At 53.4% G+C, this 17,027-nt stretch overlaps 2 protein-coding genes across 4 annotated transcripts in view; one reads left to right on the top strand and one right to left on the bottom strand.

Annotated features, from left to right (window-relative positions):
- Positions 1-4,743, bottom strand: part of NBEAL2 (neurobeachin like 2) — a 34,598-nt gene extending 29,855 nt beyond the window's left edge. For all 3 annotated transcript variants that reach the window (XM_049861675.1, XM_049861677.1, XM_049861678.1), the window contains exon 1: positions 4,463-4,743. In XM_049861675.1, coding sequence (XP_049717632.1) covers positions 4,463-4,513 — 51 coding nt within the window. In that variant the 5' untranslated portion in view covers positions 4,514-4,743. The remainder of the gene's footprint in view (positions 1-4,462) is intronic.
- Positions 4,512-17,027, top strand: part of CCDC12 (coiled-coil domain containing 12) — a 63,244-nt gene continuing 50,728 nt past the window's right edge. The window contains exons 1-2 of the mRNA XM_049862065.1: positions 4,512-5,040; positions 6,869-7,020. Coding sequence (XP_049718022.1) covers positions 4,512-5,040; positions 6,869-7,020 — 681 coding nt within the window. The remainder of the gene's footprint in view (positions 5,041-6,868; positions 7,021-17,027) is intronic.

Below are 17,027 nucleotides of genomic sequence, written 5' to 3'. Positions count from 1 at the left end.
TGGTAAGGGCAAGGTGAGAGGGAGTTCCACCCCCAAATCCAGGTGTTCTCACCTTCCCAAGCCCCTGGCATTCTCCTCCTCACCCACCTCTGTGAATGACAGGTGAGTGGCAGACCTTGGCTCATAGGCCACTCCTGGGGCATTTCTCAGCTGGCTGTTCTAGGTGGGGGAAGTGGAATATTTTGGTGGGCCCTCGGGCGGGGACAGTAGATGCAGTTCAATGGTAGGTCACTCTTCCCAGTCAGAGCTGCCTAGGTGGTAGTGAGTGCCCCATCTCCAGGGCCAGGCAAGCAGAAAAGGGACAGGGTGGGGTGGGGTCTGTCCTGAATAGCCTCTCCCAGCCTTGGGGGCCTCCGTACTCAGCATCAAGAGGGGGAAGGCAATGACAAACCAAAGGTGGCTTCTGGCTACACCAGGAGGACTGGAGGTCAGACTTGAAGGAACGCCAGCTGAAGGATGAGGCAAGAAGATGGGGCCAGGGCAGAGACAATTGAGGATAGTGGTCAGAGTGCCCAGGTGGCTAGGTCAGTCTCTCAGGTGAGAGGGTTTTGAAAGGGTTGGACCTCCTGGTCACCGTAATAATCTCTAGGACTTAACCCTCCCCTTGTTCAATTACTATGGAAACCAGGATTTCCTTCCAGGGTCCCCATAGTAACCAACCTGTTTCCATGGGTACCCCACACTTCCCTATCAGTCCCCCAGTTGCCATAACAACTCCAGGGATTATCAACCCCTGCCCCAACCCTGGGCTCTATGCTAATCTTCCCATCACCTCGGTCCTACCCCCTTCAGTTGTCTTGGGAATGAAGACAAAACCAAACCCATTGCTGTTGACTCATAGTGACCCTACAGGACAGAGTAGAACTGCCCCATACAGTTTCCAAGGAGTGCCTGGTGGATTCGAACTGCTGACCTTTTGTTTAGGGGCTGTGGCTCTTAACCACTACGCCACCAGGGTTTCCGGTAATGAAGACAAGGAGCTGGAAACCTTGACTTGCCCCTCTGAGGGGGCAAGCACCCAGGAGGCTATTCCACCTTCTTTATCCCCATTCCAAGAGGGTAAATTCAGAACCAGGAAGGAACATGACCCAGCTAAGGTCCCAGAGGGGGCGGAGGGCCTGGCCAAGGTTTCTATAAGACAGTAGAGTTCAGCAGTTGGGGGGAGGGACTAGGGTGGGGTGGGCAGATGCAAGGTCAATACCAGCTCTGATCTGACCTCCTTGGAACCCACTAAATCCTCAATGGCATCCTTGAAGAGCATGGGCTCCCCAGCTGTAACCTGAGTGCTTGTCCTGCCCTGACTTTGTGATACTGAATGCCTTTCAGCCCCCTTTTCACTGGGGGGCTGCTGAGCAACACCACAGCTCTAGCCTAAAAAGGGGCCACTCATTTGCATGCTATTTTGTATAACTTTCACATGCTGCCCAACTGCCAGTCTGCCTGATGCTGTTGTCCCCTTATCTGCCCACTCCCCTCCTAAGCCCTGCTCCCATCACACCCTCCCTGAGGAAGCCCTGGTGAGTTGAGGGTTCTCTGGGTGCCCCCACCCATTTCCCAGGCCTCCTTGGCTTGGCTACCTCTCCCCCTTCCCCCTCCCACCCCCCAACTCCTGACAATTTGCCCCTGGTCTAACCCAATGCTCTTGCTGTTCCTGTTCCCACAGTCTCCTTTGGGTCACATCTCTGACTGATCACTGCCCTGGGGCCCCTCTCCTCAATCCCATCATTCAGCAATACCCAAGAAGCACCTACTAAACGAGAGGTACCTGAAACAGTGCAGTGGCAAGTACAGGGAGGGTTCACACGGGGGCGTGCCGGAGTTGGGACCCAGCTTGGTGTGGTAGACAGGGAAGGAAGGTCTCCTCGAATGGAAGAAAGAAAGCTCCAAGCTGAGGAAACAGCCCTGCTGTCCCAGGGTGGAGACCTGCCGAAAGCTGCCTGCCCACAGGGCTAAGCCTTTCCTGGATGAGAGTACACAACGATGGAGGCTCAGCCGGAGTTCTGCCTGACTCTGGCCCAAACTCATCCAACCACCTTGGTACGTTCCTACCTTCGTTTCCCCACCAGGACCCCAAGGAAGTCCAGTAGAGTGATGTCCAGGGGCACTCCAGCCCTTCCCTTCTCCCTCCCTTAGTAGCCACCCATAGTCCCCTGCCTCTCCTGTGCCCCCCTACTCCGCCCCAAACAGAGCAGGGCTGAAGGAGGTGGAGAGGTAGGAGGTGGGTGGGTCTGAACATAGGGTCCATGAGGGAAGAGGAAGGGCAGTAAGGGGGGAGTACTCCCTGGGGTCCCCGCCCTCCCAGACCAACAACTGGGGAAACAGGTTTGCTGGCTGATGTCAGCTCTCACGGCTGAAGGGAGGGGTACAGGTGTTGGGGGAGCCTTCTGGCTGCCTGGCTGGGCATTTGGCCTGCTCAGGTCTCTTAACACCCTCTATCAGTTCCACCCCCCTTACCTTGCACTCTGTCTCTTCACCTCACCTCCGCCCCAATGGGTCCCTATGGGGGCTCAAGGTTGCACAGAGCCACCCCTCCCAAGAAGCCCAGCATAGAGGGGTGGGGACGATGTTCCGGGAGCAGGACCAGGCGGGACCAGGCGGGCAGGAAGGCAGTGCTGGAAGGCTGGCTGGAGCTTCCTCTCCCCAGGCAGCCTGGCCCCACCCAACTCCCGGGTTTGCACTCACATCCTGGATTTGTTTGCCTGGGCCCAGGCTGTCCCCTGCCTGCCCAGGCTTCCAAGGCCACAACCAGCCAGTTTGTGCCCCAACTATGCCCCGTGAGGTGAGGAGCTGGGAGGGGGAGACCAGCACAGGTACCAGTGTTAAATACCTCCTCAGGGGGTAGAGGGGCTGACCAGAGACAGAGCTCAGCTAAAATGGGCAGCAGTGGGCAATCATGCCGGAGGTACAGTCCTAGGGGACTGTACCAAGACATCCCTCCCTCCCTGCAGTCTGCCACCCATCCTGAAGACACACCATTAACATCCATTCCTCAGGCTCATCATCTGGCTCAACATCCCTTCACCTGGTCCCAGGTAAAGAAACAAGACCCAAGGACCTGCCTATGGCCACAGGGGCAATCAGAGGCAGGAGGGCTGGCCAGGTTTCCTTCAGGACACTTTGCTTCTTTACAAGGACCAACCCTTGGAGACAGGCTGGGGTGAGGGGGCCCAGTGGGGCCAGGGGAGCTTTCTGGCCTGGCCTGGCCTGGACCAGCCACACTGGCTATCCCTCTGCAAAGACCAGGCTGTCCCTGAGGTCAAGGCTGTGGCAAATTTACAGACAGGGAAGTAGAGGCTCAGAGGCGCAAAGAGCTTGTGCTGGGTCACACTGAAGAGGACTCTACTCTATGCACTGCCTCCTGCCAGAGACCGGGACTCTCACAATCTGAGCAGACTAAAGAGCCTGTGACCCCTGTGGCCTGGACTGGACTCCAGGTCCCCAGACCCAGCCAGCAGCCCTGGGGGACCAATAGTTGGCTTCTTCATGAAGGGCCAGCTGGTCTGAGCATGAACTTCCCTCCAATGACAAGCAGATGAGGGACACACAATGGTCTATTGTGCCCAGGGCACACCTGAGCCAGGAGCATGATGCCAGGCAGGTGCAGAGAAGGAGGGTGGTGCTGGGTGAAGCTGGGGGGTGGGGCATGACCCTGGAATCCCTTCTTCCTGTGGGTGGAGAAGGGGGGGGTCCGTGTGTGTGAGACACAGAGTTTGGGGACACCAAGTTCTCAGTCCTGAGGGGACCAAGAGGCAGAGTCACTCCCCCTCACCTTCTGAAGCTACTGGAGGTAGTCTCTGAAATAGGGGTGGGGAGCTCAGGAGGAATGGGCCTCCCTCCTACCTCTCAGACATCACTCCTGGACTCACTCCCAAGCCCCCACCCTCAGCATCTAAGGCAAAACCTTTTCTTCTGGCTCCTGGAGGGGCCCCGGGTCCACCCAGAGCATGAGGGTGGGTGGGGCCACCCTTATCACAACTCATTCGCGCAGGTGGAGGGTCGGGGTGACTCAAGCCGGACCTGTGGTGGAATCCCCCCTCCTCACTGCCTGCCCGGACCTCCAGCCCCTCTCAGACTTGTTCCCCACGACCACCCTGCGGGGTCGCGCCCACAGGAGGGACAGACCAAATGCAAATTGTCACCTTCCTCCCTCTCCTGAGCCGGCAAATCTCGTTCTCTCCTGTACTGTTTCCCCATCTGTAAAAGGGGGAGGGTCCGGCCGTCCAGTCCCAGGGCCCTTTTCTCGGGCACGACTCAAGCTGCGCTGCTTTCGCCTGAGGGTCGTTCCCCAGGTTTAAGTGTCAGAGGCACCCGGCGGGCCGGGGGCGCACACGTGTGTGCGGTGCCATAGTATGCTTGGCGCGCGCGCTCACATAAGCAGCCCCAATAGCGCGGGGCGCAGGTGTAGCAGGTGTGGGTCGCGCGGAGCTGGGGACACAGCGGGCGCGGGGCGGGGCGGGCTCACCTGCGCGTAGTAGAGCAGCCACAACTCGTAGAGCCGCTCCGAGGCGGCCATGGCCCGGCCCGTCTCTGGCGTAGCTTTGCGCCACCTGCCGCCACCGCCTCCTCCGCGCCGCCCGCCGGCTGCCCGGGGCCAGGCCCATGGGCGGAGGGCGTCACTCCGGGGCGGAGCGGCGCGGTACTACTGGGGGAAGTCCGCGGCTCGACCCCCTCCGGGCTTGCTCCTCCTTCTCCTCCCCGCCAGCCGCTGCCCGGCTTCCTGCACTTCGCGGCAGCGGCCGCCGCCGCCCCGCCTCTCCCGGGACAGTGCGAAGGGCGGGGAGTCCATTGGGAGGAGGAGCCTGAGGTCAGGGAGACTCCGGAGGGCGCCCCGCAGCCCCGCCCCCACCGGTGTCCCTGGAGCTGTCTGTCGGTGTCTCGGGGACTATGATCGGGGTCAAGAATTCCGGATTTGCTCTGGCTTGGATCCGCCTCGGACACAGCCTGCTTGTCTGAAGTTACCGCTATTCCAGGGAGGGACAGGCCGCGGGGTGGGAGGGAGGGTCCGCGGGCCGTGTGGGGATGTCCACAGCCCTTCGACCCGTAATAATAGTAGCAGCAACCGAGATGACCACATGTAGCCAGGTGCTGTTCTGCGCTTTACAGCAAGAAGCGCCACATTTGGGCTCCTATTGTTTGTGGACAAGGATGCGGGGGGGCGGGGGGTGTCACAGAACAGCGGGACTAGCCTGAAATACCTCAGGAACTGAGGGGAGCAGTGCCCTCTGTCCCGACAGATACCTGGGAGCTCTAGACAATCCCCGTTGGTCCCCTCCTCCTGGAAGCCTTCCCAGATCCACCTCCCACTTGCTTCACATTATTCCTTGACTTTAACCTTAGGAAGCAAGCACCTCATTCCCCTGTTTTATAATGGAGAAACTGAGGTCCAGACAAGTCAAATGATGACCACTTGAGCAGTGGGGCTGGGAACAGAGGACTGGCCCATTGTCTCTGCAGGGCTAAGCCACTATCACCCCTAAGCCCCTTCCCTGGTGCCAGGCAGGTCCCACCAGGGGAGTGAAGGGGCCCTGAGCATTGGGCAGGGGCCAAATTTGTCGTTGGTGCTGGGGGAAAGATTGAGGGTCTAGACAGAGACTGTCATAGGAATTGGTCAGTCTGGAGCCCCCTAGACCTTGGATAGCCCCCAGAGAAGACAGAGCCTGCCCCCATCTCCCTCCTGTTCTGTCCTCCTGGCTTCTTGGGCAGTGGCTCCAGTCTGGCCTTGTCTCCTGCCCCACCCATCCTACCCATTAGCTTATATTTCCTGAGCATTTAGTATGTATGCTGCAGACCCTGGCAGGGCTCTCCACCGCTGGGGGGAAGACGGTGCTAATAATACACCCAGGTTAGTGAGAGCAAGAGGTAGGGAGGAGGACTGGACCAGGAAGGGTCTATGGCACCGGGGCCTCTAAATGAAGTTTGGAAGCTGGTAGTGGGTATTCCCTGCAGCCGGCCTGGGAAGAAACCACCCTAGCTGAGAAAGGACACGCAGAGTAGTCCCCCGGCAGAGGGGCATGGGCTTGGAGGGCGGGAGGGAGCACAGCTCTGGGAACCTGGACATGCTGTCAGAATATTGTGACTTCAGCCTTCACCTCTGCCAAAGTGGCCTCTTTTATCCCCGCACACTGATTAATGGCAGAAAGAAGCCCTGGAAGCTCCTGCCAGGGAACTTTGCAGCCGGTGGCCGTCTGCTCCAGTTGAAGCCAAGCCAGTTCTTCCTAAGCTCAGACCGAATCTTCCTAAGCTGAAGACTCCCTGGGTCCGGGATGGGGTTAGCCCTTCTCCGGGGGAGGCAGACTGACTCCCCCACACCCCAGGGTACTTTGTGTCTCCAGGGGATGATGGTGGAAGGGCATCGTCCTGTGAGCTCAAGGGAAATGGCGTTCTAACTAGGTATCTCACTGCTCGGGTTTTGTCTTACTCGAGTGTGATGCAGAGAACCCTGGGGGCCCCGGGGTAGTTGAGTCCGGGAAGGCACTGGCAGCTGGGGGGGAGGGAAGAGGCAGATCTCAGACTGGGCTGAGGTCGGAATGGAAGACCAGGGAAGGCTTCTTGGAAGTACTCAAGCATTGACGAATCAGGCAAGTGGACAAGGACAGGGCATTCCAAGAGGCCAGGATGAGTGAGCTTCGGCGGGCCAAAACTAGGGAGATCGATGCGCTCTAATCTCCTCCTCTCAGGTCTGCTTCCACTTGTTGCTTTCCCACTGATTGGCGTTGGACCAATCGAGCCTTAGCGCTTTTTTCTCTGCTGGTCCCCGCCAGCTAGGTGAGTTGTCTGGCAGGAAGTGGGCGGGTCCTATAGTAACTCACCATTGATTGGCTCTTAGAACTTCCTGCTTTCTCAATCTAGCCTCTGGATTGGCCGTGAGACTCTCTTTGGGTCTGCGCGGTGCCGGCGAGTGAGGAGGGGGGGTCGGCCGGCAAGATGGCGGGGACTGCGGCCGGTGTGGGCCGGCTAGAAGAAGAGGCGCTGCGGCGAAAGGAACGGCTGAAGGCCCTACGGGAGAAAACTGGACGCAAGGTGAGGAATGAGTAGTGAGAGCTGTGGTTGGAGCAGCTCATAATCGAGGTCTGGAACAGAGACGTTAGGACAGTGGGCGACTATGTAAAAGGCTGTTGTCGAGCTTGCGCATGCGCGGGCTTTGCGCGCGTGCGCAAGGAGTCGGCACCCGCCCACCAAGGCTGGTGGAAGCCGGCGCAGGACTCTTCCTCCGCAGTGGGAGCGGGTGGGGCAGTGGTCTGCGCTTCCCAGTCCCGGGAGACCGGCACTTTTAGCTAGCTCCTGCCTGGTGTTGCACGGTTGTGTATCTGGGGCTGGTTCTAGTCTCCGGTGCTTTTCGGGTGGTTAGGCGTGTCTTGTTCGAGCCTGAACGCCCTGAATCTTCCCTTTCCCGATGGCCCAGCGGGTTTCTCACCGCAAGTCTCGATTCTTAAGGTCTGGCCGACTCTTCCCTGTCCTCCATCGCGCCTTGGTTAGGGCGGCAGGTGACTGTTCCCCGGACGTGCAGCTGGCGTCGCTGAATGCAAAAATCCAAAGAAAAACCCATCTCTAGGTCAGGGTGGACCGCAGGGAAACAAAGAGAAGGATGCTTAGTTCGTTCCCAAGTTACTTCTTTGGGGATAAACCTCATAGTCCTGTTAGTTGCCAGTTCGGAAGTATTTTTCATTACGCTCGTTTGACACCAAAATGATGATTCCGTTTTTACTTTGTTCATTTTTCTGAATTAAGGAGAATTCTGAAGTTCGCTCCCCGTGTGCAGATCGTGCCCTTGTCACTTGGGGCTCTGGGACTTGGGGCAAATTGCCTCACCTCCCTGAGCCCTGATTTTTCCATGTCTCCTCCAGTGGGCTCTAACAACCCTTACACTTTAATTCTCACTGGTTTATTTTGAGATCTAACGGGATATTCTGTGTGAAAGGGCTGTAGAGACAAGGGAGGGCCGAGGTTGTTGGTTCTGCTGTTGTTGGATGGGTGAAAACTGTATTCTGAACTCTACAAAGTATTAAATATCTAGACCTGCAGGGGGTGGTGGAAACGGGTGATGAGCCTGGACCCTACTTTCTTTTCTGCCTGGCTCCCGTGTGTCCTGTGGGAAAGCAAAACGGGAAGTAACAGAGAGTGAAAGCTGACTTTTGGTTCTGCTAGCAGCAGTCTGTCCTCTCAGACAGGTTTCCCAGACTGCCTGGCCCAGGGGAGCTCAAGCTCAGCCTTCCAAACAGTGGCTGATCAACCTGAGGTTTTTGCTTGGATCTAGGGCCCAGATTACTGGGTCTCGGTTTGTGGTCAGAAAACAGGGGGCGAGATAGTATCTTGAGGGCCCACTGCCGTGGGAAGGTGAGGATTCTCTGGGCCATCAGGAGAACTGGCCTATAAAAAGGGGTTCTTGCAATGCGATTAAAACATGGCCTGCTTGTTCTTTTAGTTGAGTTAGGTCTCCACAGTTTTGGCTTCAGAAAGCTCTTGGCTGTGAATTCCTTTCTGGAAAATGTGCATCTGGAAATCACATGGCTTCTCTGTTGGAACTGAGAGCTTGATGGCCCCTGGAGTTTCCTTCCATTTTATTTAAGAAACAGGGGTTATCCCGAAGCCTCGTTTTTTACTCTGTTGGCAGCATTTTCCTTTTCCTGGCATGACTTTCATATCCAGGAGCTCCTGATTTTTCCATTCTATCTAGCCCTTCTAGTTAGAAAGAGGAAATTAGAATTTTTGGTTGACTTTTTTTTTATTGTTTTCAGACTGCGGTGTCAGCAGTGAGTCAGTGGCAGGTGGTGAAATGGTGTTTGGCTTTTAGTTCAAGACAGATAATTGGAGCTGGGAGTTCATACTGAGCACCTACTGTGTGCCAGCAACAACAGTGAGCAACAGCAGTGAGCAGAACACAGAAGTTTCTGTCCTAAGGTGCTTCCATTTACCTGGGGAGACAGTCAAGCAAAATACTGAGTATTGAGCATTAGATGGAGATAGAGCTAGGAGAAAAAGAAAGAAGGAAAGGGAGGTGGGAGTATATGGTACTCCCATTTTTCTCAGTAGCTCTAACGATTTAATTGTCTTGATTAAAGACAGGGGTGTTTTTAAATTTAACTTGGTAGTTAATACCATCTGTTTTATCTTATCTACCTTGATGACAACCCTGAGAAAAACAAAGAATGAGGGTTATTCTGTTATTTTATAGGTGGAAACACCGAGCCCAATAAACGTTAGGCAGTTTGCCCAAGGTCACATGACTAGGAGGTGTCCCAGGAGAGTCTTAGGGTTAGAGGGACCATGAGAACAGGTGGTGATTTTCTTTGTGCACTGATTTGGGTTGCTTAATGCAGGGTTGGAGTGGGGTGGGAAATACTTTACTATGTACCGTATACGTTTTGGTACCTTTTGGGTTTTGAGGATACTATAGATTGAGTTGTGTCTCTCAAAAATATGTGTTATATATCCTAACCCCTATACCTGTGGTTATAATCCCATTTGGGAATGGCTTTTCTTGGCTATGTTAATAAGCTAGTATTAACGTAGAGTGTGTTTTGAGTCAAAAAAGGAAGAGAATAGGCAAGTAATCCAGGGAGCAAAGATGGGGCAAGATAGATGCCAAGCTACACAAAGAACGCCAAGGAACAGAAGCTCAAAAGAGACAGGAGCTGCCTCCAGAGTTGACAGAAAAAAAAGCCTTCCCCTAGAGCAGGCGCCCTGAATTTGGACTTGTAACCCCCTAACTGTGAGAAAATAAATTTCTTTTGTTAAGGCACCCACTTGGGGTATTTCAGTTGCAGCAGCACTAGATAACTAAGACAGTGGATCACCTGCTCAAGAAAACAATAGTGGAAAAAGATTGTAGGCCCTGAGTCCAAGCTGCTCATATTTATAGACCTTAATGCCTTCTAGATTCTGATTCTGGCTCTCCTTCGTGATGAGTAAGAGATGTCCCCTGGGAAACACCAAGCTGTGGTCATCTTGCCCCTTCATGATAGCAAGGGTGAGAGGGCTGCCTTTAACTTCCTTGTTCCTCATGTCACCTCCTCGGGAGTTGTGACAGCCAAGCCAAGAAGGACTGGGCTGGAACTGCACACCCTCGGTGGGCCCTTCTCTTCCCTCAGTTGTTGTGAGCCTGCCTTTGAAAATACTTTAATAACATGAAATCTCTTCCATGGTAGGAGGGTGGTCATGATTTCCGCCGTACACAGTACATCCCCATGTCTTTCTGGGGTGCAGCCTGATTCCCCACAGTTCTTTACTGACATTTACCAGAGTAAGTGCCTGGGGGAAAGACAGTCAGGGGTGTATACTTTGAGCTACTTTTCCTAGCACACAGGCTTTTTTTTGCCGGACCTATAAGTGGTGAGGAAACCCTGGTTGCATAGTGGTTAGGAGCTACAGTTGCTGACCAGAAGGTCGGCAGTTCGAGCCCACCAGGCGCTCCTTGGAAACCCTTTGGGGCAATTCTACTCAGTCCTATAGGGTCACTATGAGTTGGAATCGACTCTAGGGCAATGGGTTTTTTTTTTTAAATAAGTGGTGAGGTGGCGGGAGGAAGTATGGACTGCCTGCTGCTGGCAGATAAGACCCAAAGAGTCTCCTCTCGGGAGGAAGTTGCTCCACATTTTTAGTTCAGTTCTCTTATGTTAGGATCTAGCCCCTGTATAACAGGCTGCAGGGTGGGGCATGCTCTCAGCCTGAACCTGCCTGTAGGGAGTGACTGCCTGCCCCTCAGAGGTGGCTCTTTGGTGGCCCCCTGCCACTCAGTGTTAACTCCTTCATCAAGTACCTACTTGTGCGTGGTTTTGCTAGAGGCTTCAGGATTTTGCTTGTGAGAGTGATTTCCTTACCATCTTATCTTCATTTTCTCTCCCCACTAGATCATAGACTCATAATTTAATAATATTGGGAAGGGATCAGAGCTCTGAGCTTGTGGCAGATGAAGGGGTGCACAGTGAAGGATTGCAGTGTTTCTGTATGTTATTCAGCATGAAACTCTGTTACTGTTGTGTAATTTTACAAAACACTTCCTGGTCAGTCAGCCCACCCGATGTGACCGACTTCTGAGGGGGCAAGGCAAGAGGTTCAGAGGAGCTGGGATGCCCAAGGTCATGGAGCTAGTAAAGACAATTTCCTGGATTCCAGCCTGTGCCAGACTCTGGGGAGAGGGGAGTCCCGTACAGGACACACCTGGTAGCAGGCCGAAGTAGTGTCTTGTAGGTCAGCCAGCCCAGGTTGACAGGTGGAAAGACTACAGTATTAGACTGTATCACTGGGGTTCATTTTCTGGGACATCCAGGCTGGGTCTGGGAAAGCTTGGTGGGATGACAGAATGGAACATGAGCTGTGCCATGGAGGATGGGGGCTGTGGTGGGTGGGTATAGGAGGCTGGAAAGGAGACTGTTCGGGGGTGGAAACATTCAGAAGCATGGCGGCAACGGTGGGGGATGCTCCAGCAGTTTTGACAGCAAGCACTTGGCAGTGATTAGGGGCAGGGGTGTGGTCTGAAAGTGCTGGGCGAGGGGCTTTGGTGGCCAGGTTTTGCGGGAGCCCGTGCTTGCAGCTGGGAGGGCAGCCAGCCGGGGCGCACATTTCCGTATTGTATTTGAACGTCATTTCTTGATGTTCATCAGAAGTTCCAGTCTGGGTGAGTAGGTGAGCAGTTGAAGACTCCGCGGATAAAGCTCTGTGGCATTTTTCTAAAAAAAAAAAAAAAAAATTTTTTTTTTTTTTTTGTCCCGCAGGGCAGTGTGAGGCTACTATGTCTTTCCCTGACCTCTTCCTCAGCAGCCAATGGAGGCTCCTAAAGCTGATTGATAAACTTTGCACAAACACTTGCCCCTTGGCTGCCAGGTTGCCCGAGCACTTGGCCTTGATTGTGCTGTCTTTTGTTGCCCTGAGAGGAGGGAAGCTGGGTGGCTGGTTGATGAGCACCTCAGGGGTTGGGTGTGACCTTGAGGACCTCGGGACTGAGGTCTGGCTCTTCGCTTGCAGGTTCAGTGCCACTTCCAATTTTTTACCTGGCTCTAGAAACTAGATCCACAGTCAGCACCCGTGGAAGCAGCAGTTAAGAAATCAGATGATATGTTATCACATTGGGCATATATGCTGCAGAAGACCTCTAAAGTGTTAAAAAGCAAAGATGTCACTTTGAGGACTAAGGTACACCTGACCCAAGCCATGATATTTTCATTCATCTTGTATGCATACTAAAGGTGGACAATGAATAAAGAAGAATTGATGCATTTGAATTATGGTGTAGGTGAAAAATATTGAACATACCATGGACTGCCAGAAGAATGAATAAATCTGCCTTGGAAGAAGTACAGCCAGAATGGTCCCTAGAAGCGAGAATGGCAAGACTTTGTCTCAGACACTTTGGACATGCTTTCAGGAGGGCGCAGTCGAGAAGGACATCATGCTTGGTAAAGCAGACGGTAAGCAAAAAAGAGGAAGACCCTCAACAAGATGGATTGACACAGTGGCCGCAACAATGGGCTCAAAGATAGCAGTGATTGTGAGGATGGCTCAGGGCCAGGCAGTGTGTCCTTCTGTTGTACATAGGGTCACTATGGGTCAGAAACAATGTGACAGCACCCAGCAACAACAACAAAGAGACTAGAGTGAGGAGCCCTGGTGGTGCAGTGGTTAAAGTGCTCAGCTGCTAACCAAAAGGTCGGCAGTTCGAACTCACCAGCTGCTCCATGGAAGAAAGATGTGGTATCCTGCTTCCGTAAAGATTACAGCGTTGGAAAACCTGTGCTTAAGAGTCATTATGAGTTGGAATTGACTCCACGGCAACGAGTTTTTAGAGGCTAGAGTAGCACTGTGCAACAGAACTTTGTGTGATGGTTGCAGTGCTCTGTAATCTGTGCTAATATAGTAGCCACAAGCCACAGGTGACTTTTCAGCCCTTATGATGCGGTTAATATGACATTTTATTAATTTTAATTAATTTACATTTAACCAGCCACATGCGGCTCATGATTACTTTATTGAGCAGTGTATCCCTGGAAGACTTACTCCCTCTAGCCTGACTCATAAGAAACCACATTTCTACCTGAACTCCCATTTATTGAGAGCTGAGAAGGACCCAGGTGACCATCAGATCAGCCCTGGTGAGCCTAGAGTTGGGGCAGAGGGTTCTGAAGTTGTCGGTTTTCAGGGCTGGTGTCTCCAGCAGATGCTCATTGAGGTCCTGTGTGTGTACCCGGTGCAGTTCAGTGCCGAAGATTGAGAGTGTGCAGTTGTGATCCACACACTCAAGGGAGGCACAGCATGGAGGGTGAGAGCAGGGACAAGGTAGGGGAATGCATTAGTACTTTCTGACTTGGGCACACCAGAGAAGGTCCCTGCCAGTATGGAGTGAGGGGGCCAGAAAGAAGGGCTAGCAAGTGAGGGCGGCGAGGAGGGACAGTGGAGAAGAGCCCACTGTACTGGGTGAGGAGTTAGACTTGTTCACGTCCTGCCTACTTCTCAAGAAGTTGCCTCTTCCCATGACCCCTTGTAACCATATCCCCATGCCCAGCAGCCTGGTTGCAAAGTCACTCTCTCCTACGTTGACAGCCTCTTGCAGGTTGGCAGTCATAACATTTACATGGCAATTTGTGGCAAGATCTCAGGGCTCATTCAGTGTCAGTCCCCAAAGCAGCCCTTTGAGGTAGGAGTTGGTTTATCCTTATTGAATAGACCAGGAAACCAGGACTGAAGGAACCCCCTGCAGTGATACTTTGGGATGTTACTCACCTTGGATTGTCCCTCAGGCCCTGGCCCTGTATCCCTCCCTACCCCCAGGTACTAGGGAGCAAGCAGCCCCCAGGAAAGGAAGACCTTCCCATCACATAAAAACTGCACTCAGACTGCCTGGTAGAGGCAGTGTGATGTAGTGGAGAGGGCGTGGGCTTTGGAGCCAGACAGATCTGGTTTAAATCTCAGAAAGTCTTTGAAACGCTGAACCTCCCTATCCTTGTCTGTAAAATCAAAATGCAGTGCCTGATCTTATCAGTAACTAGGAGAAGAGAGAAAGTTGAGGTCTCTGAAGTGTCTAGTGCAAGGTCTAGCACATGTGACTTCTAAAAACGTGGATGTCTGTCCTTTCTCACCAGCGTTCTCAGAAGTGTAGAGGCCCAGGTGGTTCTCTGGCCCTTTCTTTTGGGTGACAGTGGGTGGAGCTGACCCTGGTTCCAATGGAAGCAAACAGGATGTTCTCCTGGTTCCCTGGCTTTACTCATCCCAGTCCTGATTCTTTGAAGATGGAGTTTTTTTTTTTTAGTGCAAAGTGTTAGATTAAGAAGGAAGTGGATTTGCAGAGTCACAGCCAAGATGGGTGTATAGTCCTCGTTCTTTCCTAAAGAGTGACTTCTTCCCAGGCTCTCCCCTGACCTGAGGTCTTGGAGGCACTGAAAGGGAGACCTTGTGGGTGGGAGGTTTGGTGCCCCTAACACAGTCACTTGTTGATGAACCGGCGTTGAAACTGGAAGGAGTCCTCCATTCTGAGGCCTTCAGCTTGCCTCACCTGTGAAGTGAAGGCATTGGCTCAATCAATTCTCAGGCCAACCTGTGCATCAGGATCTCCTGGGGAGGCAGTTTGTGATCTCTTCTCTGGCCTCACCCCAGATCTCCAGTGGGAGTCTTGGTATGGAGCCTAGGCATCTGTGCATTTTTAAAGTTCCCTTGTCAATTGGAATAATAAAATCTGTTAAGAAAACATTCTGCATCCCACTTTGGTGAGTGGTGTCTGGGGTCTTAAATGCTGGCAAGCGGCCATCTAAGATACATCAATTGGTCTCAGCGCACCTGGAGCAAAGGAGAATGAAGAACACCAAAGACACAAGGTAAGTATGGGCCCAAGAGACAGAAAGGGCCACATAAATCAGAGACTACATCAGCCTGAGACCAGAAGAACTAGATGGTACCCGGCTACAACCAATAACTGACAGGGAACGCAACAGAGAATCCCTTATGGAGCAGGAGAGCAGTGGGATGCAGACCTCAAATTCCCATAAAACGACCAGACTTAATGGTCTGACTGAGGCTAGAAGGACCCCAGGGGTCATGGTCCCCAGACCTTCTGTTAGCCCAAGACTGGAACGATCCCCAAAGCTTACTCTTCAGACAGGGATTGGACTGAACTATAAGATAGAAAATGATACTGGTGAAGAGTGAGCTTCTTGGCTCAAGTAGATACATGAGACTATGTGGGCAGCTCTTGTCTGGAGGGAAGATGAGAGGGCAAAGGGGGTCAGAAGCTGGCTGAACAGACACCGGGAATACAGAGTGGAGAGAAGGAGTGTGCTGTCTCATTAGGGGGAGAGCAACTAGGAGCACACAGCAAGGTGTATATAAATTTCTGCATGAGAGACTGACTTGATTTGTAAACTTTCACTTAAAGCACAATAATTTTTTTTTTTTTTTAAAGTGCAATTAAAAAAAAATTTCCCTAGGTGATTCTGACTCTGCACCTGTCTGGATATCTCTGATCACTTCCGGAATTCTCTCATTAGAAGCAGAGCATTCCTTTCCCTGGGGTGGTAGCTGCACATCCGCACCCACCAAGTATTTATTGAACACCAGCTGTGTGCCAGGCCCTGGGGGCACAGCCATGAACGAGACTGGCTCCCTGCCTCTAGAGACTTCTGTGGTGGCGGGGTGTAGACAGTGCACATGTAAACAGGACAGATAATACAGGAACTAGTGAGTGCTGGGTGGGAGTGGGTCCTGGGTGGAGTGTGTGTATTTGGGAGGGGCTACACAGCTGCCCTAGGCTGAGGAGACCTCTGGGTGGGAAAGCTGAGCCATGGTGGGGCATAAGGTGCCAGGATCTAGGGAAGAACATCCCAGGCAAGTGGGAGTTGGCTTGTTTGAGGGGCAGAAAGAATCCCTGAGTGACAGGAGCAGAGTGAACAGCAGGGGTCGTGGGCGGTGAGGGTGGAGGGGACCTGGGGGCCTGGGGACATTAGAGTGAGGCCTTGGGAGCCACCTCCCTCTAATGACAATGGAGGGCCAGGGGAGGCCTGAGCACGGTGGCGTGCCCCGCCCAGCACCATAGCCCATGGAGGTGTGAGGCAGGGTACAGGACGTCCTGACTGGTGGGCTATGGGGTTGAGCAAGCTGGGTAGATGGTGGTGCCTGTTCCTGAGATGGGGAAATGAAGGGGGAGGGTGGTTTTAAAGCGGAAATTGAGAGTCTGGTTTTGGCCACATTCAGTCTGAGATGACTGTGAAGTCATTTAGTGCAGAGAGATGTCAGCAGGCCTCTGGACTGGGGATAGATGGCTGTGTAGATAGGATTCGAAGTCCCGGGGCTAGATGACAGAGCTTAGACAGCAAAGACAGAGGACTGGAGGCCAGGTTGTGCCCTGAACCTCGCACCACTTATAATTTAACAGTCAGGAGAAAGCATCGGCAGAGGAGGTTTCTGTGTGGCGGGGGGACACCCCTAGAGAAGCTAGGCGAGACTGGCAATGGGCTTTGGGAAGACGAGGTAGTAGTCCACCTTGGTCAAGCTGCTTCAGGAAGCATGTGTTGGAGGGGGAGGTGCCAGCAGGTTTCAGGGCAGCCAGGTTGAGGTGCACCGTGGCGGCCACAGCCTCACGGTGAATTAGAGCTCCTTTCCACTGCTGTAAGGTCTCACTGGACCCAAACCATGAGGCCCACTGATCTCAGGACAGGTGGCACCAAGCTGAGGTAGTGCTCTGGAGGCCTTGTTCTCCAGGCTGTCCTAGTGTTGCGGAGCTGGTGGCCTTTCTGCTAGTGCCCGAGCACAGCTTGGCCTCAGATCCTCAGATTGCAGCTCCCTTCTCTGTCTGCCTCTGCCCCTGCCACTGCTCCTGTACGAGCAAAGTGCCACCTCTGAGTCAGGCTGGTGGTGGGCTCACGTGGTTGCCCGCAGCACAGGTTGGCTGGGCAGGTTGCTTTTGCCTCCTTGCTCTGCCATTCTGCTCACTCTAGGGCCAATAGATAAGTCCCTTGAGCTTCCACTTCTTCAGCCAGAAGATGGATACAATAACCCTTGCCACCCAGGATCAAAATGAAATGGGATGGTGTGTGCAAAAGAAATGG

The sequence above is a fragment of the Elephas maximus genome, chromosome 20 (genome assembly GCF_024166365.1).
Source record: "Elephas maximus indicus isolate mEleMax1 chromosome 20, mEleMax1 primary haplotype, whole genome shotgun sequence".
Lineage (NCBI taxonomy): Eukaryota > Metazoa > Chordata > Mammalia > Proboscidea > Elephantidae > Elephas > Elephas maximus.
This window is presented reverse-complemented; position numbering and strand designations above follow the sequence as displayed.